The 21,953-nt window shown below is 37.5% G+C and overlaps 1 protein-coding gene across 2 annotated transcripts; it reads left to right on the top strand.

Annotated features, from left to right (window-relative positions):
• Window positions 1-262: 262 nt before the first annotated feature.
• On the top strand, window positions 263-18,966 carry LOC121321984 (lysosomal acid lipase/cholesteryl ester hydrolase-like). Of its 2 annotated transcripts, none has more exons than XM_041261371.1 (10): window positions 263-368; window positions 2,531-2,639; window positions 6,776-6,893; window positions 10,400-10,598; window positions 10,873-10,982; window positions 12,720-12,856; window positions 14,839-14,985; window positions 15,138-15,209; window positions 16,007-16,075; window positions 18,287-18,966. In XM_041261371.1, exons 2-10 carry the CDS (start codon window positions 2,538-2,540, stop codon window positions 18,518-18,520), a joined length of 1,188 nt encoding a protein of 395 aa, XP_041117305.1. In that variant the 5' UTR covers window positions 263-368; window positions 2,531-2,537; the 3' UTR covers window positions 18,521-18,966. The 2 variants fall into 2 exon arrangements, with proteins under 2 accessions (XP_041117305.1, XP_041117306.1); XM_041261372.1 differs by lacking the exon at window positions 263-368 and adding an exon at window positions 864-949.
• Window positions 18,967-21,953: the final 2,987 nt, after the last annotated feature.

The raw sequence follows: 21,953 nt of genomic DNA, 5'->3' as shown, positions 1-21,953 counted from the left end.
AATGTCACACGTTACACAATGATTTAGTTTTTATAATTTCCAAAACTAAAGTTTAATTACAGTGACTGGTTTATTAATGATACAGTATGAATACAACCCGTTAACAGGGTATTTCCATTTTTTTGTATCTATTTATAGCTGCTCTGTTGCTTTATCAGACACATGCAGTGGAAAGTAAATGCAATACATCATTATCCAGCACGAGATCACCGAGGGCGTGATCATATGGTTGCTTAAGCCTGTGGTGCTCAACCCCCTAATACAAAAAAAATAATAAAAAACTAGGTGAATGTGCTGCAATGTCATTCTTCTATTTTATTAGTGATCTGACAGAGACGCGACAAGATCCTCGCTGAAGCTGATACAGGGTAATAAAGTTACTTACTATCTTCTGCACAGAAATCAGATAAGCAAGGATATGCTATGCAGCTAAAAAATATAAACATAATAATATTAGAACTGACTATTAAATGTTTTTAAGATAAACCTGGTATCACCTGTACCTCAACACCCAATTTACCCGTGTTGCTTTAGCTAATTTAAGATTTTACAAAACTGTTTTACATTGTCGATCCAAATTATTTGATTTTCCACCGTATCACAGTTGTGCACACATTGCTCTTTGCCACCTTCGACGTCACTAATTCTTGAGTATCACGTGACAATGGGAATTAATTTATAGACGCGAAATATCAGTACTATATATAGATTACTTTGTTGCATTTCTGTATATATATATATATCAAATGATGTCTTTATATTATATATATATATATATATATATATATATATATATATATATATATATATATATATATACATCATTTTTCCTGAATTACTTTTTTGTTTCCACCAATAGGAGACGGAACTTTTGCTTACATCACCTGTTTTGTGTTAATACGTCGATCTGCCGATTTCTTGAGGACAATCCGCCGTGAGAATCTTTAAAGTAAATTAAATTAATTAAAATAAAACAATCGTGTGATTTTCAGTGTGAACAGCGTTCGGTAGTTTAAATGTCACTTTTATAAATGATACTATGTATTGCTTAATTTGTAAATGTATTGAGGTTAGTTATCTCGTGACTTGGTGCTATTGGCTTGGAACTTGATACTTGCAAGAATGTTATCAGCTGTACGGTTAGAGGAAGTTTTTAATGTAAAGGCGTAGTAGGGTTAAACTATTTATTAAGTAAAGTGTATTTCATTTGCTAATAATACAAAGGTTACGGGATATTCAGCGAAAAGATTCAGTTGTCAGTGGCGACTGATATTTTCTGTTGATCTTGGTAAATCAAACTGACAGGTCGGTGGATGTCTGAATTATTGAAAGGTTGACAGTTGGCATATTATTTTCCACAGTACTGTCGTGTAAACGGTAAATGCATTGTTGTGAATGGATACAGTATCGTGTATGTTGTATCGGTGCTTTGTAAAAAGCATCGACGCGTGACTTGATAGTTATACAAGAACAAAATGCAACCCTCTGTCATTTCCGCCAGTTTTCATGTACATTTAACAATAACAATTATGAAACTGGTACAGTTAGGTTTAGGGTTAGGGTTAGGACAACCAGCAGAAATAGCGTTTTCACTTCAATAAAAACGGTATTTCGCCATTGACTATGCAGGGAGATGGGGGTATGACGAGGAGGGGGCATAGAATACAGGCAGGTATAATGGATTTGTATGCCCTGCCTTGTGAATGGAATACTGGTTATCAGCTGACAAACTGCTCTAGACATAACTACGTGTTTCTTCTCTAAACTGTTATTCATGCTAGATGTTGTTATAATTTGCCTTTTTAAAATGTGTTCTAGTCTTTAATCCAACTTCCATTGTTTAAAATAAACACAGTATCCACTGCTTTGTAGCATACTGTAATCTGTCCTAATAGATAAGGATATAAAGTAGTTTAAAGCCTTCTGCTGGGCTGTATTTATTTATTTATTTATATTTTTACCAGTTCCAACGTTTTTAATGATTGGGTAGTATTTGAAGTTATGATATAAATCTCTCATAGTGATGGGATGGTCAAGTTTCTCTAAGCATCATTAACCACGCTTATGCAGGTAGTACTGTCGGTACCAACTGCTTGCCATTATCATTAATCAATTTTTATAAGCATTGATGTGACCGTAAGGTCTGGTCTGTTTGCATTTGATAAGCAACACCTGGATTTCGGGGCACCTGTCATTACTCCCTATAAATATTTTTATAGCATAATACTGGTTCTGACCAGCACGTAAGGGAGGTGTGCACTATTTAAACACTGGATCATTTATCTGAGCTGGAGAAGCAGCACACCCTTTGAGCTGGGTTTGGTGCTTTCAGGCAGCTGTCAGGCATCCCATGTTATGGGAAGGGGTACAGTAGCCTGTTTTAGAGGGGGTCTGTTAAAAAATGTTCTGGATGTGCTGTAGTAACAAACAGGTGTACACACTCCATAATGAAAACTAGGCCTACTGCCAAAATACTTTTTTTTTTTTTTTTTTTTTTTTTAATTTTGCTTTGACATTTCTTTCTTTGAAGACCAAAGATGGCATGGCTACTCCTTGGTGTGGTGTTGTTAATTCACGGGGCTGTGCAGTGTGAAGAAACCTTCGAGCGAGATCTGGATCCTGAAGTTAACATGAACATTGTAAGTCACGCCATGTTTTTTTTTGTTTTTTTTTTGTTGTTTACTGACATATAGACTTTTTCTGTAGCCTGTAGGAAGGTTTAGCAACACTGAACTTGAGGTCAGCACAGTAGGTCCATTTCTGGAACAAATTAAACCTGACTGGAAAGTGGTCAGTGTGTTTGGCATTGTGGAGCAAGCTTCAGCAAATTAAAACAAAACAGCTGTGGCAGAGAATCTATTGAAAATAATTGAATTGGTAGTAAATGAGTTCTGCATTGTTATGTATGAAGGCAAGTGTTACCCTGGCATAGCTGAAGAAGCCATGACAGCCCCCCTCCCAGATGCTTGTCAGTGTTTTGTATCCATGCAAAGGTGGCTGGAAGTGGCCTAGGCAAAGAGATGTATTGTGGTATCCTGCTTCAAATGTTCTCAAAAGGACTGATGCACCAGTACTTGTGAATACCTGGGGAGTATATGCCTTTCAAGAAAGCATCACAACTTCTGCAGATACTTCAACTTTGTGAAGGCTTCAGCTTGCATGGTATTCACATCCATGCATTTTTGAGAATGGTTACATCAGTTACAGGGCCTTATTTTAGGATAAAGACTTGAATGGATTTAAAGACTTATTTTGTTAGTCAATTTTATGTTATGTCATTTTCCCCAAAATGTTTTTGTTTTAATAAAGTTATTTACAGTTTTTAGGTTTATCCATTGGTAAAACTAGTTTGGCCAGTCTCCCTTTTTGGTAGTACTGTTTGAGACCAAGAAACACTACATTTCTGCTCTAAAAGTTGCGTCAGTTACAGTGGAATTGCCCAAGATCATGACCTTTATCGCTATCAAAAAAAGAGGAAGTCCAATATATTTTGGATATGCGAGTAATGAATGTTGATTCTTATGACTGCAATCATTATTGTCGCAAGACCGAATCCGTTACACAGGCTGTTCTAGTAAAAGGAACTTTAACAAAAAAATAAAAAATAATAAACATTTATGTATGTCCACTGTACTGAACTGTGTTTTGATTGACTTATGCAGAAACTATGACTTGTATTATCTGCACAGTACATTCCCTGTTGTGCAGGCTTCTGCATTCAATCCAGATCGATCACAACCACAAATAATAACAGTCTTTGTCAACATCCCTGCAACCGATGGTGGAAATTTTTTTAGAACAGGGGTCAAGTTTCTTCTGGGATTCACACCACTACTTGTTGTCTGTGTTTGTACAAGTTGTTACTCAATATCCTTTATTTTTTATTTATTTTTTTAAATAAGAACATTTTTGGTCAGGCTTTAACCTCCAGAACCCTGGACAAAAGGACAGCATGGTTATTGCAAAATGACCTCATGTGAAGCAAGCAGTAGCACTGAGGTCCTCTTGAGGTAGCAAGCTGTCATTGCATTAAGAGCATCTGAGCATTTTTATTCAATCTGTGAAGGGAGAAATTTATAGCTGCAGTGTCCCACAATCATGTTCTTGCCTCAAAACAGTTATATTCCTGTTGTATTTAAAATAATTAGGAAATTTAACACACATTTAAATAAAGGGATCACATTTTTCCCCATGGTATTTTTGTTTACCAGTACTGATAGTATTGTAGTTTTTGGTAATGTTCTTTTGTGCTGAAAGAGTTAAAGATTGTATGCAAAAAAATAATCAAACAGATGGGCAAGTAGACTTTTAAACTACAATTTTCAATGTTAATCTTGATCTATGTGAACATAAAGCAACATACATTTCACGTTCAAGCATAAATTTGATATATATTAGAAAGTAAACCATATGTTATTAGGTTTCCACACTCTGGTCTAAATATGACTTTCAAAAAAATTTCAACCGCTTTCACAGAGAGATCATTTCCTTTTCCTACATCTGCAAGTAATGATAGTCCTCAATAAGAAAGTTGAAGAAAGGAACTGTGCTGTGGGGAGTTCTGCTTTAATGGCTAACATCTTGCGTTTATTTCCTTGTGCGCCCCGTGACATCTCAGCACAAGACATACTGTAACTGCATGTGATGAACGGGCTTACAGTTGGTCCTAGTGTTTCTAAATACAACATCAGAGATGGAACTTAATACTGCCAGCCACTAAAGGGATACTTTACATATTAAAAAGTGAAGTATCCCTGTATATTAGATCTGTTAGTGTTTTTCTCTGGGACCCCTTTATTAAAAGTGGAAAGAGGTATTAACATGGAAACTAGATATGTATCATAATATTCATGTTTGTCTGTGTTACAGTGTAGATTTGTAGATTACATAAATGTTCCTTTTTGTTGTTGTTGTTTTAACCAATATGCTAAATGGCATATTTCATAGAAATGTGGTCTTGTCTAGAGCTGCAGTAATTTGTTTTTACATTTCTTTATAACCCTTCCTTTACTAACAGTCTGTATAGGCTCTTTTCTTTCTTCAGGTAAGTCTGTTTGGCCAGTTACTGTCTGTGACACATTCCCACAAGCTTTTCAAAGCAGTCAGCTTTTTAAGTTGTAAAGTGCACAATTTACGCTGAGTGTACAAAACATTAGGAACACCTGCTCTTTATATGAAATAGACTGACGAGGTGAATCCAGGTGAAAGTTATGATCCGTTATTGATGTAACCTGTTAAATCCACTTCAATCAGTGTAGATGAAGGGGAGACAGTTTAAAGAAGGATTTTTAAGCCTCGACACAATTGAGACATGGATTGTGTATGTGTGCCATTCAGAGTGTAAATGGGCAAGACAAAAGCTTTAAGTGCCTTTGAACGGGGTATGGTAGTAGGTGCCAGGCGCGCCGGTTTGAGTGTGTCAAGAATTGCAATGCTGCTGGGTTTTTCACACTCAACAGTTTCCCGTGTGTATCAAGCATGGTCCACCACCCAAAGGACATCCAGCCAACGGCAGGCCAGTGGTCAAAAACAGCTCATTGATGAAAGAGGCCAAAGGAGGCTGACATGAATTGTGCAGGGCAACAGACAGGCTACAGTTAGTCAACTGACAGTCCAGTACAACATTGGTGTAAAAAGACCTATAAAAGAATGCACAACTCGTTGTATCTTGACACAAATGGGGTATGGCAGCTGAAGACCTAACAGAGTCTAAATGAGGCTGATCTGAGGGCAAAAGGGGGTGCAACTCAATATTAGCAAGGTGTTCCTAATGTTTTGTACACTCAGTATATATTCAGTAGGATTATTTTAATTTTTTTAGTAAGTAAATCCTAGCACATTTTCACACACAACCGTTCACAGTTGATGTAGCCTGTCAACGGTGGTACATCAACAACTGATGGAAATTACTAGTGGATTTTTCCCTAAGTGGAACAGCCGCACTGATGCCCCAAAGGGACTGAGAAATTGCAGTGAATTTAATAATTTATGGGCAGGCTGCACACCACTTGTCTATCTTGTGGGATTTATAGTTTCGGGATTGGATTCTTCATAACCAGAACTTGGGGGAGGAAGAGATTTTTACCCCTGGGGTTAAGATTGAGACTGTTAATGCATTTGGAACTACCGTGATGTAAAAAGGCATGTAGTAGGTAATCTAGACTTCATTATTTCCCTTGGACTCTCCAGTATTTTACAAGTACTGTAACATAATGTTTTTTAAATATTGTAAATCATATACCCTTTGCTTGATGGATATTCCAAAAATAGGGGTATTTGTTGACAGAGTACTGGCGTCCAATTTATATTTTCAGACCGACATCACAATACAGTAGGGTCATTACACCTGAAGCTTAAGGGGGATGTCTTGAACTCAAACATCAGTTCATAATTTTTTGTTGGAAAGTCTTGAAACAAGATTTAAAATTACACTTATTTATCTAGGCCCCACATAGAAGAAAATTAGGTTAATCAAAACAGGCTTTTTTTACCACCTTCACACGTGTTCTCATGTGAGGTATAAGTTGCACAGCTCGTCTCTTGCAAGCACGCACCAACACTGGATATGTTGTTTACAGTATGTATCCTCAACCACAAATGTAGGAAACGCCTCCCCTGAATTTGCTCCACCAGAGATACTGGAATGACCCAGTATCTGTGGTCTAAAGATAATGTCGTTCATTGGCTAAGCATATTCCATTCTGCATCAGCCTGCTAACTTGTTGTCCATTCCTCTTAAAATGCTAATGAAATGATTTCTCTTTACATCCGGCAGAGTCAGATTATTTCCTATTGGGGGTATCCAGCTGAGGAACACGAAGTTGTCACGGAGGACGGCTATATCCTGAGTGTTAACAGAATACCATATGGAATAAAAAACAAGGGATCCAAAGGTACGAGTAAGCCTGTCAGCCTCTATCGCAGCTAGTTTCACAGGTATGGTAGGCAGTCTGAGATTATTAGTCTAGTTCAGTGAATGGGGAATCAGTGACTGTAATTTACTAATCGTATTTTTATAACAAACGATAAGTTTGTAATTTATACATTAGCAGATCACAACACATGTTACCAAAAATGTCATGGTCATGATAGGCTACTTTGTGTGTGTAATAAGATCAAATGATCATTAATGATGGACTGATAAAAGGCAAAACAACAAGATGGGAGGAGCATGTATTCTTGCACTATTTAGTGGATTTCATGTAGGTACTGTATGTAGTGTGTGTGTATATAGACTGTAAGAAAAATAAACTGTGAAGATGCAAGTAGTGAAAAAGCTGTTGCACTTTACTGAATTCAATAACATGAACATGTATGCGCCTTCAGACTCTATGCTGTAGCCAGGGATATCTAAAAAAGGGGATTTTTTCCTTTTCAAGGAATATGACCCTGTGTCCATGAGAGCTGGCAACTCTGATTTTTCTCATGGTGATTTAAAATCCCTGTAGGGAATCAAAATTACATTGTTAGACTTCTGAAGGCCAGCTTAATTCCTTGAGCCTCATTCCTTGAGACATCAAACTGACATTGGCATTGTGCCTGTTTAAATGTACAGTGTACAGTTGGATGGTAAATGAATCTGAGCAGGGAGCTGACACACCAGATATTGCCTCTGAAGAACTACACTAGCGCTCTAATCAATTTATAAGGGTCGATGAAAATCTACAACGGAGTACAGTAACAAACCCAACTTTATTGCAGGTCTAGGTTACAAGCCTGGCCTTGGTAAAACACAAAAAATTATGTATATACATTTAAGTGTACCACAGTTTCTGTACTGTTTACTGTGCTTTTCCCATGTCTATACTGTGAATGTTCTGCGCTTTAGTACTGATTATTATACTTTTTGTTGACACAACACTATGCTGCCTTGCAAGACAATCTTTAGAAAGTCCAAATCAGTCACAGTATGTGTATTTAGTTTACACTTGCATTGAAGCCTTAAGCAAACTCCTACACTTTGATTAAGCAAAGCTGTTGATTTATATGTCATTCCTATCCTGGCCCCCTCACAAATATTCAGCTCCTGCTGTGATAAAATGAGTCACTTTAGAGCTGTAACACCATGAGGCTAGAGTAGATAGTATGCAGATAATCAGTAGATGATGCAGATAGAGCTTTGCATTGAATTAGTTAGCACATTTACAGTAAACTTGTATATGGGTTTGAGAACCTAGTTAAAAGCAAGCAAACAGGGGCTCCCGAGTGGAGTGCAGGATGCACCCTATAGTCTGGACGTTGCCGGTTTGTGTCCAGGATATTTCTTTGCCGAGGATGGGAGCTCCCAATGGGCTGCGCTCAATTGTCTAGCGCCGTCCAGGGGGAGGGAGGGCTAGGTTGGGCAGGGTGTCCTCAGCTCACCATACACCAGGAACCTCTGTGTTCTGGCCGGGTGCCTGCAGGCTTGCCTCAAAGCTGCCCAGGGCTGTGTTGTCCTCAGACGCTGTAGCACTGGGTGGCTGCATGGTGAGTCTGCAGTGTGTAAAGAAGCGGGCGGCTGACAGCACACGCTTCAGAGGACAGCCTGTGTTCGTCTTCGCCCCTCTAGAGTCAGCACAGGGTTGGTAGTGGTGGGCTGAGCCTAAATAAATTAATAAAGAATTAGACATTACTAAATTGGGGAGAAAACAATAAAAATAATTAGCGACCACTAAAAAAAAAAAAAAAAAAGCAAAGAAAGAGACGTGGAAGTCAGTTGGGCTTTATTTTACTGATTTACTGTTTGCCTCAATTCAAGCACATGAATGTACTCTCCTGGGCCCACTTCTGTTTTCATAGGCATGACCACCACCAGAACCAGTGTGATTGAGATTTGGAACCAAGCCACTTTCTTATTGTCAGATTAGGTCAACTGCCAGCCCTCAAAAACAAACCCTTATAAACTATGATGGCAAAAGGCTCTGTGTGATTTTGCCTGTGTAGGGTTGCTTTAGCTGGTAAAAAAAAAAAAAAAAAAAAAAAAAAAAAAACACCTAACTCTTCTTACTACTATAAAAGACTGCATATGGAAAGGTTTAGAGGGCAAGTAGCTTCAAAAGTCATTATAATTCCTTTTTACACTACCTTACTATTTTATTGTGTTGGACTCTTACTTCAATGCTGAGTGATTATATATCTTTTTTCTATACCTGACTTTGACTTTGAATTTGATTTAAGATTGTGTGGAGAATCCTATGTATTGGGTCTGAACAGCCTTCTTCATTCCATTCAAATCATGTTACAATGTAACCTTTCGAGTCTGCCAGTCCAAACTATTCTCTGATTATTATAATAAATACTTTTAATTTGATATTGGACCCTTCACACCAAGGTGTCTTAGGGTGCTGATTTTGAGAAACAATAATCAAACAAAAACAAATTCCAGTGCGGATTACCAGTCTCCTTCGCCCATTCTACTCAATAACAGTAAATCTGAATATGAATAAGTTTGCTGTGTATAAATCCTGGAGGTGTATCCCTGTGCCGCTGGGTAATGTTAGCGTTGTCAATCTAAATCTTTCCATGCACTCTAGCTGAACCTTCCCAGGAAAATCTAATCAGGATGATTTGTGGGGTTTGTCTTTGCCATTAAAAATGTAGGCCAAGGATTTGTTTTTGTTTGTTTGTCAGACCGCCCAGGGCTAACTTGAGTTTGTAATCTCCAGTGAATCGTGGTTCATTCGATTTCTTTAGTTCAGTTAGGGTGAGAAAGGGCACAGTTTGCTCAGGCAATTTATATCTTTACCAAACTCCCTTTTTTTAAACTAGATTTTAAGGCATACGTCCAAGGATATACAGTATATTGGAGGTGCAAATTGTCAAACAATTTTACATGTACATGCAGTAGATGTAGGTTGTGCTGATTTATTTTACCATGGTACCTCATGATATTGGAAAACACGTGTCATACATTGTTGCAGGTTTTTTAATTTTTCTTTTTTTTTTTCCTTAAGTTGTACAATGCAACAAAAATCTTGGTGGTGTTCATAGGAAACCACAGTTTCCAACATATGTAGAGCTACAGTACTAGATAGTCAGTTAGCTCCTCTGCTGGTAAGAAGTAGACATTTGTATAGTTTGAGGTTCAGAATTTTAAAGGTGTTCCATGTGTTTTAAATGGTTTAACAAGGTTGTTTTTTTTTTTTTTTTTTTTTTTTTTTTTTTTTTTAAAAAAGATTTATTAAATGTGTACTTCAGAATGAATGCATCCATAATTGACCTGCTATCAATCCCTTGATGAAAATATTAGCTCTCTACTCTAGGTGTTTCCAATAAAATGTTCTCGGTATAGCAAAATAAAAAAACACTGCCTTTTTTAAACCTGTTTTGTTTCCCGAGCTAAAACAGACAACATTATAATACACATTATAGCAAATAGTATTTTATTTTCTATATTAAAGTGTTAACATTTTGTTTGTAGAGCTGAGGCCTGTGGCATTCCTCCAGCATGGTCTGCTGGCAGCCGGGAGCAACTGGATCACCAACCTGCCCAACTCCAGCCTGGCTTTCATCCTCGCCGACGCCGGCTACGATGTGTGGATTGGCAACAGCCGGGGCAACACCTGGTCCACAAAACATGTGACGCTGAGCCCCGACGAGGATGCGTACTGGGCTTTCAGGTAATGAGGCAAACACACTGCTGTCCAGGACCTCTGCGGCTGCTACATGTGCAGATTTTTAGTAAACAATTGTGTAAAAGTGTACTGTCCAACACAAAGACCTTAGTTTTAAGTTAGTTATAAAGCATAGAAGACCTAGTACAAATAATTAACACAAAAGCCTGATATTTAACAGTAAGTGGTGTGTAATGAATGTCAGTAAGCTGTTCATTGACAGTGCAGTTTAAGTGTATATTTCAGAAACTGTGAGCAAACCTTTTCTTTTTTTATCTAGCTATGATGAAATGGCTAAAAAGGACCTCCCTGCAGTGATAAACTTCATTACCAAGAGTACAGGGCAGGAGCAGATCTACTATGTGGGGCACTCCCAGGGCACTACCATAGGTAAGTGGAACTGAGGTTGAACAAAACACGATAGTGACTTTCACAGATAGATAAGTTACAGCCCTAACATGATGTTATAATGAAACCTGAATTAACTGATGATGACAGTGAAGAACAGCACATTAGTAACACTTAAATCATCTAGAAAGCCGTTTGTTCTATGCATGGTAGTATTCAAACCCTTTGCTGTGGCAAACCTAACTTAATTCAGGTGCACAAAATGACCCTAACAAGCCACACAATTAGTTGAATGGCCTCTGTCTGTGTGCAATATTAGTGGTTCTCATGATTTCAGAATAAAAACACCTGTCTCTGTGAGGTTCCTTGGTCAGGTAGTGAATTTCAAGCAAAGACTCAACCATGAAAACCAAGGAGCTTTCAAAGTAAATCAAGGATAAAGTCATTGAAAAGCACAGATCAGGAGAAGGGTACAAAAAAAAATTGAATTCTCTGAATATCCCTGTGAGCACAGTCTACTCAATCATCAAGAAATGGAAGGTGCATTGTACCACCCAGACACTGCCTAGATCAGTCCGTCCCTCCAAACTGAGCAGCCGGGCAAGGAGGAAACTGGTGAGGGATGCCACTGTGAGGCCAATGACAACTTTGAAAGAGCTACAGAGTTCAATGGCTGAGATGGGAGAACATGTGCATCAGTCACCAATATCCAGAACACTTCACAAAAGTAGACTGTATGGCAGGGTGGCAAGAAGGAAGTCATTACTAAAAATAAGCCATCTCAAAGCCCGCATAAGGTTTGCAACAAAGCACCTGAGTGATCCTGCAAAAATGTACGAAAGGTGTTGTGGTCAGAGGAGACCAAATTGGAACTTTTTGGTCTAAATGCCAAGTGTTATGTTTGGTGCAGACCCAACACAGCACATCTCTCAGTCAACACCATCCCTACAGTCATGGTTTTGGCAGCATCATGCTATGGGGCTCCTTCTTCTTAGCAGGGACTGTAAAGCTTGTTAGGATTGAAGGAAAAATTGATGGATTAAAGTACCGGCAAATACTAGAGGAAAACCTGTTTCAGTCTGCTAAAGACTGGGGTGAAAATTCACCTTTCAGCAGGACAATGATCCAAAGCACAAGGCCAAAGCTACACTGGAGTGGCATAAGAATAAGAAAGTGAATGTCCTTAAGTGGCCCAGTCAAAGTCCTGTCTTGAATCCTATTGAGAATCTGTGGAAAGATTTAAACTGCTGTCCATAAGCGATCCCCAAGCAACTTGAGAGAGCTTGAGCAAACCTGCCAAGAAGAATGGGCACAAATTGCACCAAGCCGGTGTGCAAAGTTGGTAGAGACTTACCCAAAAAGACGTGCAGCTGTAATTGCAGCCAAAGGTGCATCCATCAAATATTGAGTTGACAGGTCTGAATACTTATGCAATAAACATATTTCAGTTTTTTCTCTAGTTTTTGCTGACATTTACTGTAACTTATCTTACCCTTAGAAGTCTTCAGTTTGAGCATTCAAGTGTTGAATAAAGTATTAAGTTTACAAAAATGTGTATGCATCATTTTGTAATTTCACAAAATGGAACACCATAGGAAGGGTCTGAATATTTTTGCAAGGCTCTGTATGTGTGTGTGTGTGTATATATATATATATATATATATATATATATATATATATATATATATATATATATATATATATATATATATATATATATATATATAATTGCACCTTTTACTTATGTACAATTTTTTTTTTTTTTTAAACACATCACAGCTTTTATAGCCTTCTCTACCATGCCAGAATTGGCAAGCAAGATCAAGATGTTTTTTGCCCTGGCTCCTGTGGCTACAATTTCCTTTTCTACGAGCCCCATGAAAAAACTGTCAATTTTTCCAGAGTTCCTGGCCTGGGTAAGTCTTCACACATCCTGCATACAAATTACTAGCAAGACTTTATGGGCCATATTTACAAAGCGTTTCCTCCATCTTGCTCCTATTTTTGGGAAAAGGAAAAAAAATCGCATTAATATTACAAAATGAAAAACAAAACACCTTAAGAGCTCTTAAAATAACTTGAAATACATGACTTAGTTCTTTTGGTTCTGGTGTTGTAAAGTAAACAGGTGTTTTACCGCTTTGAAAAAACAGGAGTTTATTAAAGACTGGAGTAAACGCTTTGAAAATATGGACCTATGAGTTTACTAAATTAATAAGCTTTTACTGATGTTAATAGTACAGTGCTCCCTCACTATAAGGCTCTCGGTTATAATGTGCCTCGGATATAATGCTTCTACAGCATGTCCCCCCAATTCCCTATACAAGTGATAATATTTAATATTTCTACAGTAAATGCATTACCTGGTTCAAATTGTAAATAACTTCTCAGTTTAACTTCTGTTTCTGTCTCCCTTTTGATACAATATCTGAACTGAAGAAAATCTGGTCTGGCACTTGATAATCAGGGCTTCTGATTTTCGGTTTTAACTGATAACACCCCGGGTACAAACAAAATGGAATCAGTGGATAGCCAGTAAACACTGGAAAACACCAGAAAAACTGTGGAAATTCCATTCAAAAATAAAACCAACTACAAAAACAATAATAAATATATTTCCCAGTGCTGCTGGGCAATGTCCCACTTTCTTGACTTGCATCTATCATTGATTCGTTCTGAATACTTTAAACCCGCCCCAACTACTGAGTGACGGCACATTCCGACATTTCTATTGGAGACTCCACTTGCAAGATTTATAACGAGATTACAATCAGGATGGAGGCTTATTAGCAGGATTTAAAGATGTATTACAGTTAAGATACACACAAAAATGCCAGAAGAATGTGCCAGTGACCGCAGGGATTTCGTTGTGGAAGATAGCAAAGGAAATAAGGTACAACTTAAGTGGGCAAGTACTGTTGAGTTACTACTAAATACATATTTTGACAGAAAAAAAAACAAACACTCAAGCATGAAACTCGAAAATAGGTAAAAATAAGCACAAAATACAATTAATAAAACCTGAAAAACAAAAGCCCTATTTATAACACAGACATCTTATTCCTTTTATAACTAAGTAAATATTAGACCTGTTACGTGGTTATCTATTCTAATGTATTTACTTTTTTGCTGCAAGAGGAGCTGCAGCTTTCTATGGGAGACGAGACGCTTCAGCTCCGCTTCGGCAGCCGAACCTGGGGCGAGCCCATTCCCTCTTCCCCTCTCCCGACTCGTTATCCTTCTCGCACTTGGTTTGCTTGTCTGTCACTTCGAACTGAACTCCTGACTGCCGTTTAGTTTAACAACTGTTAATTAAAATGATCCACAAGTGGGGTATGTTACCTTTTTTGTTTTTGTAAAGAATAGAGCGTTGATTACATGATGCTTTATGCATGTTTAATTCACAGAAAGTTACACTTTTGCTTCATTATATGTTCTGTATAAAGAGGGAGTTATTTTATTTTGTGTTTTTGTCAATTGGGTGTTGTGTCCCGCGGTGACCACCCCCCCTGTTTATAACACACTCGGTTACAACGCTCATATCGTCTGATCCGAGACCCGTGTTATAGCGAGGGAGCACTGAATATCTTTGAGACTATGTTGCATATGTTTCTAATTTGTTCTATCAGTCAGTAAGGTGCAGGGCAACCATCAACAACCAGGGCAAAGTTATTCTCTTTGAGGCAGTTTCTAAAAGATCAGTAATGTCAACCAAACCCCTGATGTCAGTTTTGTTTAAACCTGCTGTCTTGCATGTCCTGAAAATTACTTGTAACATAATTGTATTATGAATTAAGCAATCTTGTGAATGTCAGCTTTTTTTGTCATTGTTATTCTTACTATACAAGCACTGTAGATGTTAAAGGCAGTATTGTGTTCTGTTCTTCTTAATCCATAGGAGCTGTTTGGAAAGAAGGTGTTTTTCCCCCAGAGTTCCTTGATAAAGTGGTTTGCTACTGGATTCTGTAGTCATGAGCCACTTGATGTCCTATGTGGGAACATTTTCTTTGTCCTTTGTGGTTTTGATGAGAAAAACCTAAACATGGTAAGTGCAGACTTGCGAGGATAGAGCTGAACTTTGCTTTTCCAAAAATATTTGTTTGATCATGCATAATAGACGCTGTTTTGGGTCTGCCAGGTGGAGTGTCTTATAGATGTGGGTCATGCATTTCTAATACAGCTTGTTTTGTTCTCTAGACTCGTACCCCAGTGTACACAACACACTGTCCTGCTGGTACGTCCGTGAAGAACATGCTTCACTGGAGACAGGTACACCTTCCTTTAGATTCATAGGATTCTTATAGCTCTGGCAGTCTAAGCTTCTGTTGAATGCATTTTAGGTGTACTGTGAATTTTACTTTTACTTTTTAAAATCTTTTTCATGGCTAATCTTAAAGGGGTAGTTTTTATTATAAACGATTTAGTAAAAGTGTAGTTTCTAACCTGTTTTATGTGATGTTTCTACTATGTTTATGTTTGTTTCTACTTCGACCATTAGTTGTCCTGCATACTAACCTATTTCATTGCTTTGGAAAGATTCTTCAAGACTAGTTGTTCTGAAGTGAGGTAGGGAAGCTTATTAGTGTTGCACTGTATGGTTAAGCCCCCAGGAGAAGCATTGTGTATTGAAGCCTGTGCTAATTGGCCTTAAGGAGAACTAAACTTTGGGTGTTATTTTACAGTCCAACAACAATTTAATCTATAACTTCAAGCAGACACTTCTAAACCTTTCAATTCCAAAGATGGGGCACATTCATTACTCTTATTAGAATACATGACTTTTTTATAGAAACATTACTTTTACACAGTAAATTGGATAGCGGAGTCTTATATGTAAACCCATGTGGAAAAATGGCACCATTGGGATTATTTTTACTTTGTTGTGTCTGTTGTGGCAATCTTGGTAGTATTAATTGGAATTAGCCATTAGCCATTACTTTTAGTAATACCGTAATACTAAAAATAAATCACAACAACTTAGACCTTTGTAATGGTGTGGTGGTCGTTCAGTCCTCCACTCACCTGCACTATGTCTTGACAGCATATGTGATTTATTTATTTTTAAGATGGCCCATTCTGGGAAACTTGCGGCTTTTGACTACGGCTGGAAAGGAAACATGGCACATTATAACCAGGTAAACCAAATTAAAGCTAAGTCTTTGGGTGGTGTTGTATTCTCCACAGAAGAGGTTGAGTAGTATAATCTTACCACAGTGTGAATGAGAGAGGGAAGTTTAGTCCCCTAAATGATACATAAGGACCTTTTTATTTTATTGTTTCCATGTGTTGTTTCTTTTATGTTTTCATGTGTTGATACAACTGTTTATGTAAGGTGTGTTTTGTTATAATTTTTATATATATATATATATGTGGAAGGGGTGTGGGTAATTCACTGACTAGGAGACAGACAGGTGTACTTGAAAACACCACACAGGTGCCCAGTTTTATTTTCAAACAGTTCTTGCTTTTTCCGGCAGAGGGCACTGTTGACCGTGGGCTGCCTATCAACGATGATAGACAGCACCACGGAAATACCACAGCTGGTACGTGAACAGCAAGTGCACTCGCAGGTGCTCAAAGAAATAATAATGAAAACAGAAGGCGAAAAGAACAATGGAAAATAAAACAGTAATAAAACTACAAATAAAAGGTGCTGCACTCGGCAGCGTTATCCCGGTCGTCGCTACCCGCATGTCCCGGATCACCGTCCTACTCTGTAGGCCAACTAGCCTGTTCTGTCACAATACGCCGGGGTCTGCCCAAGGGTTCCCCGCTCTCTCTGTCTCACTATGAAACTCTCTTTATTTCGCCTGATTCCCGGTCCTGGATCAGAGCTTCCGCACTCTCGTTGCGTCTAAGTGGGCAGACCTGAGGAAACAACGGAGCGTTAATTTATAGGGCTAACAATCTCCCAAGACGCGCCTCTCGGCCATGCAGAGAGGGGGAAAGTCTACACACCCACTTTCCCACCTCCCCGTGTCACTACCATGACTCACAGGCGGTTGTTGGACGACTGACGCCCTCTTCCTGCAGCCCGTGAACACGCCAGCAGAGTCAGCACAGATCTCTCCCTGTTACAATATAATAAAATGAAAGTCAGTTTAATCCCATCAGATTCTATAATGGGGGCCCCAACCTTTACACCCAAAAAGCCTTTCATAATCATGCAGTAGCTCTTTGCTAAACCGGACATGTTTGTCCAACATAAGGAGGTGTCAGGTTTAAAAACAATAAAATCGCACACACATACATTTTATAGTTCTTGATGCATTTTAAATATAAATCATTGTGCTGAAATAATACTAATGTGTTTTGGGTAAGCTACACATTATATTATGTAAAAATATAAATCTGTACAGTAGGCCTATACAGGATACAGTACAGTAGTAAAATCAAATGAATACCTAGCACGCTTGTTTTGTACTTTTAGCTTGCAGGTAACACAAAATAAATCATGCTGCTGCATTGTACACATTGGTGTACAATGTGAATAAAATATTATTTTAAATTTGAAACTAAATGAGTTTAGGGTTTTTTATTTTAATTATTATTTTTTTTACTTTGCCTGCTTAGTAGCCTAGACAATTAACACACAATTGATCACGGTCCTATACAGATGCTCAGAATGAGCTGGAAGGGTTAGTGGCACATGTGTGCAGTCTGTTGCTCCCAACACTCTGGGGAAAACCAGAAATGTCATAGAAATTTGTTTTCAAAGCTTGTAAGTACACCCTGACTTTAGTGAAAATTAGGTACTCAAAAATGCATTGAGCACAACAGGCAACGCATGAGAAAAAGCAGACTGGGAAATGCCGGCAACAATTGCAGTTGTTTAAAACGTGCTTACATATTCATGTAAGGTTGAGCCGCAAAGAAAAACTGCTGCCACAAAGCATTCCCTAAAAAAGTCGCTAACTGCATTGCTAGTACATTTGCTGGTAACTTAGTAAATTTCACCCTAGACTTCTGACTCGTTTAACTGGTTTGCGATTATTGCGTCAGGCACAACACTTTAGTACATCTATCTCTTAGTGCCTAAATACACAGTGCATGAGTTGGTCTCTAGATCGTACTTCTTTGAGACTTGGAGTAAACGCTACACTTTAGTTGACTGCATTCATCAAAATATTTACAAATATTTGTAGATGTGGCATCCTTCTCCTTGGTCTTACTGGGAGATCTTAAGCTAATGGAAACACCCTAATGACCTCATAAGTTCATGATAAAAAAGGCTAATTTATTATTAGTTTGAGGTTTTTGAGTGCAGTAGAAAATTCGTTATTTTTCATAATATACATTATTAGGCTTCATAAACCACAGACAACCTCTTATCTTTTTCTTTCCAGTCGACTCCCCCGCTGTACTATGTAAGGGACATGAAGGTCCCGACCGCCCTGTGGTCTGGGGGGCATGACACGCTGGCAGACCCCAAAGATGTGGCTGTGCTCCTCACCCAGATCCCCAAACTGGTCTACCACATGGCTATCCCACACTGGGAGCACCTGGACTTCATCTGGGGCCTGGATGCGCCAGAGCTCATGTACAACCAAATCGTTAAACTTATGAATCAGCATGCTTAAAGCCTTTCGAGACCAGAAACTAGGCCCTTTTTAAAATGTTTCTTAATGGGAACATTGTTATCTGAGCCAAATGTTTCCAAATACATTGAACCAAATCTTACTGAATCAAGACATCTTTCTTATGTTCAAATTTGAGGTGAAATTGAAGGAGGAAAAAACATGTGGTTGCATAAAACTGTTTAGAAAAGGCTTTTGTCAGTGACTTTCTATGCAGTCATTTTGTTAAAAATGAGTGACTTAAAATTATTACAAGATCAGCATACATTTAATAATATAATGCAAATCATTTAAAAAGTAACATTTAAAACATTAAGAAAAGTTTGCCCTGATGCTTAAACTACTTTTTTAAAGACATCCATTCCATACCTTTGCAAGCAGAGAAGAATCATCTGCAAGCAGAGATGAATGGAAAATATTTTTCTAACAAATTTCAGACCAAGGTAGAGAATTTAGGTAGAGATTATAGATATAAATATATATATATATATATATCTATATTATATATATATATAGATATATATATATTATATATATATACAATAGAGAGAGAGAGAGAGAGAGAGAGAGAGAGAGAGAGAGAGAGAGAGAGAGAGAGAGAGAGAGAGAGAGAGAGAGAGAGAGAGAGAGAGAGAGAGAGAGAGAGAGAGAGAGAGAGAGAGAGAGAGAGAGAGAGAGAGAGAGAGAGAGAGAGAGTAATAATTGTAACAGTATAACACCAGCAAGAAACAACATAGTTGTAGGGAGGAGTGTTAAACTTTTGTTCTCAGTAGTTTCCTGCTTTTTTTAATCTGCTGAATTTGTGTTCATTTTCTAAAGTGTGCATTACACCATGCACTTGTTACTGCAAATGTCCTATTTTTTAATTTGAAAAATAGTAATGCAGTCTTGTTTATATTAGTGTACATCATGATATATTTCCATTTATACCAGCCTGCAATTTGCACTAGTATAAAAACAACTTAAGTAGACTTCTGAGAAACTTACATTTTCTAAAAGGTCTTGTTACTACTGTACTATTGCCTTAACCCATTTAATGCATGACATTTTTAAAAATAGCTGAAAAAAATATTAAGTATTTTTGGACACATAATAAATATATTTTTCATTGAAAAATGTTTTCTTTTTTTTCCCCCATAACACTACCTCCTAGGCTATCCTGCCATTGTGTCTTCCATATGTCCCTTTATATAGACTAGACTTGTCAAATTTATAAATCTTCTTTAAAAATGACTCCAAAAGAGCAGCATCTGCACTTACTGAAGAGTGTATTAAATGTAGTGGTTTTTGTTTTCTGTGTATAAAATGGATCTGTAATTTGAAAGCATCAACAGGGTAGTTTAGGCTGGACTTAATGTCCTATTGTAGGTAACTGCATATAAAGAACAGTTCACAGCCTACCTCTGTAAAGCACTTTGTGATGGTGGTCCACTACGAAAGGCGGTATATAAAATTAAACATATTATTATAGGCTTGACTTAATCTATTTTTCAAATTACAGGTTCAATTCAAAGTTCAGGTCATACATGCTGTATTTCTACAACTGTATTGTATGCTGTTGTAATGGGCAAAGCTTAATTCTGATGTACATGACTGAACTTGAATAAAAGACCCTTGAATTAATGGGCATTTGTGATTATGTTTGTAAACACTGCGACATACCGTAACATTACTGGAGTACAGTAATTGCAGCACATGGTGTGCTTTGGTATCCTCTAACATACTATATATAATACAGACAGCTGTTCACCTGGACATCACTAAAAACACTACTACTGAAACCTTTACCCCTAGAACTGAATCGTTTGTTCAGGTTAACATTCTGTATTATGCAGTGGTAACAATGCTGTCCAGAGAGCTATGGATTATTTTTACACCAGCAACATGGTACATTCGGTGCAAGGCTAATCTATTTGATTTAACCACTTAAACATTCAAACACTTACAGTACTTTTTTTTTTTTTTACAGTAACAACATCCCTTAACATATAAACATTTTGAATTATAAAATGTAATAAATACTAAAAAGGCTACTGTTTTCACATAGAACAATTTAGATGCAGTACTGTATAATGTAATGAATTCAGGAAGACTGCACAGTGAATAAGGGTTAAGAGCCGGTGGGGTTTGTTTTATCACACCAGAGCACAACCCTTTCAAAGGTCAAGGTGTCCATACCATAGCAACGTTTTGTTTTAGTTTGTGTTTATTTTGTTGAAAATGTGATTATATTTCCTATAGGCTAAGAAAATGTGCAGTGTTAGAAACCATTACACGTCCAAATCAAGATGAATTTCTTCAGTATTTGGGCAATCTTTGGAAATGTTAACTGCGCTGCAATATCCAGTGAAGACTCCCCATCCCGCAAGAAAAAAAAAGAGATGTTATCAGAGCCAGGAACCTGTCTATACTGCCAAGATCATCTTTAACCCTAGCATACGCATGGAAACATGTTTCTACAAAAACTGTCAGAAAACATTGTTGGGAAACTTTTTCAAGCAGCATGTGATCATTCCTCTGCACGCTCCAAAACTGAAGGAAAGCCTTACCGTACTAACTGGTGCTGAACTTACAATTGCACTAAAACTTTGTACAAGGGGCATGGATTCTAAATTGGTTAAAGCAAAAAGTTTTTTGAACCCTGGTCTACTCCAGGAAATTTGTTTCGTTGTTTCCTCATGATGCAGGGCTTTATGGCAAGGAAAAGGCTCTACTGCCCAATTTCAATAAAATAGTTTCCCCAGATAGATAACTTTCAAACAAATTAAGAAAGCTTTTTTGCTACTTTGTTTGATTGTTTTTTAATTTAACAAATCAGCCCAAAGTATATTGTTAGATGGCCTGGAGCCACATATTAGGTTTTAAATAGGACAAAGCTTATTTCATTACAAAAGATATGCCTTGGGTGCCAAATAAAATATATAATAAATTATCAATAGTGGTGCTGCTTACACAGTCCACAGCATTGACGTCCATGGCTGTGTTCAGGATCCACCATACCAGGGTAGCATTCATTCTCGTCTTCTGTTCCTGTTAAAGAAAACGAGAGGAGAGAGGTTCTAATATTGATATTCTGTGTCAGTTTGGAATATAACTGTGCAACAGACCATGCCACAACTGGAACACCAGTTCATTACAAAATCTACCACCAAGTAATAAGGACAATATACAATTATGTGGTACATTATATTTACTGGTGAGCGTATTGAATAACTATTCTTTCTTCTAAAAATATATTTGTTTAACTAAAGTAAGCCTTTCCTGTGTAACTTATCTGTAAATGGTATTATCAGGATTGATATTAAACATATAGAGTTAAACTTTTTTAAAGAATTTATGCTGAATATGTAACATTGTTATCCAATTTCAATTCATTGGTTAGTTTCCAACCATAAGCAGTTTTGAGTGACTGTTATTCCATCTATGGCATTCTTTC

The sequence above is a fragment of the Polyodon spathula genome, chromosome 10 (assembly GCF_017654505.1).
Source record: "Polyodon spathula isolate WHYD16114869_AA chromosome 10, ASM1765450v1, whole genome shotgun sequence".
In the NCBI taxonomy this organism is placed as follows: Eukaryota; Metazoa; Chordata; class Actinopteri; order Acipenseriformes; family Polyodontidae; genus Polyodon; species Polyodon spathula.
The sequence above is the reverse complement of the archived record's forward strand: the minus strand, read 5'-3'. Positions and strand labels throughout refer to the sequence as shown.

Excerpts from the sequence above, each read along its gene's own strand:
- LOC121321984 (XM_041261371.1), top strand. The coding sequence starts at position 2,538 with ATGGCATGGCTACTCCTTGGTGTGGTGTTGTTAATTCACGGGGCTGTG. Across the intron at positions 10,983-12,719 it reads CTCCCAGGGCACTACCATAG|CTTTTATAGCCTTCTCTACC; the intron begins GTAAGTGGAACT and ends AACACATCACAG. Across the intron at positions 14,986-15,137 it reads ATGAGAAAAACCTAAACATG|ACTCGTACCCCAGTGTACAC; the intron begins GTAAGTGCAGAC and ends TTTGTTCTCTAG.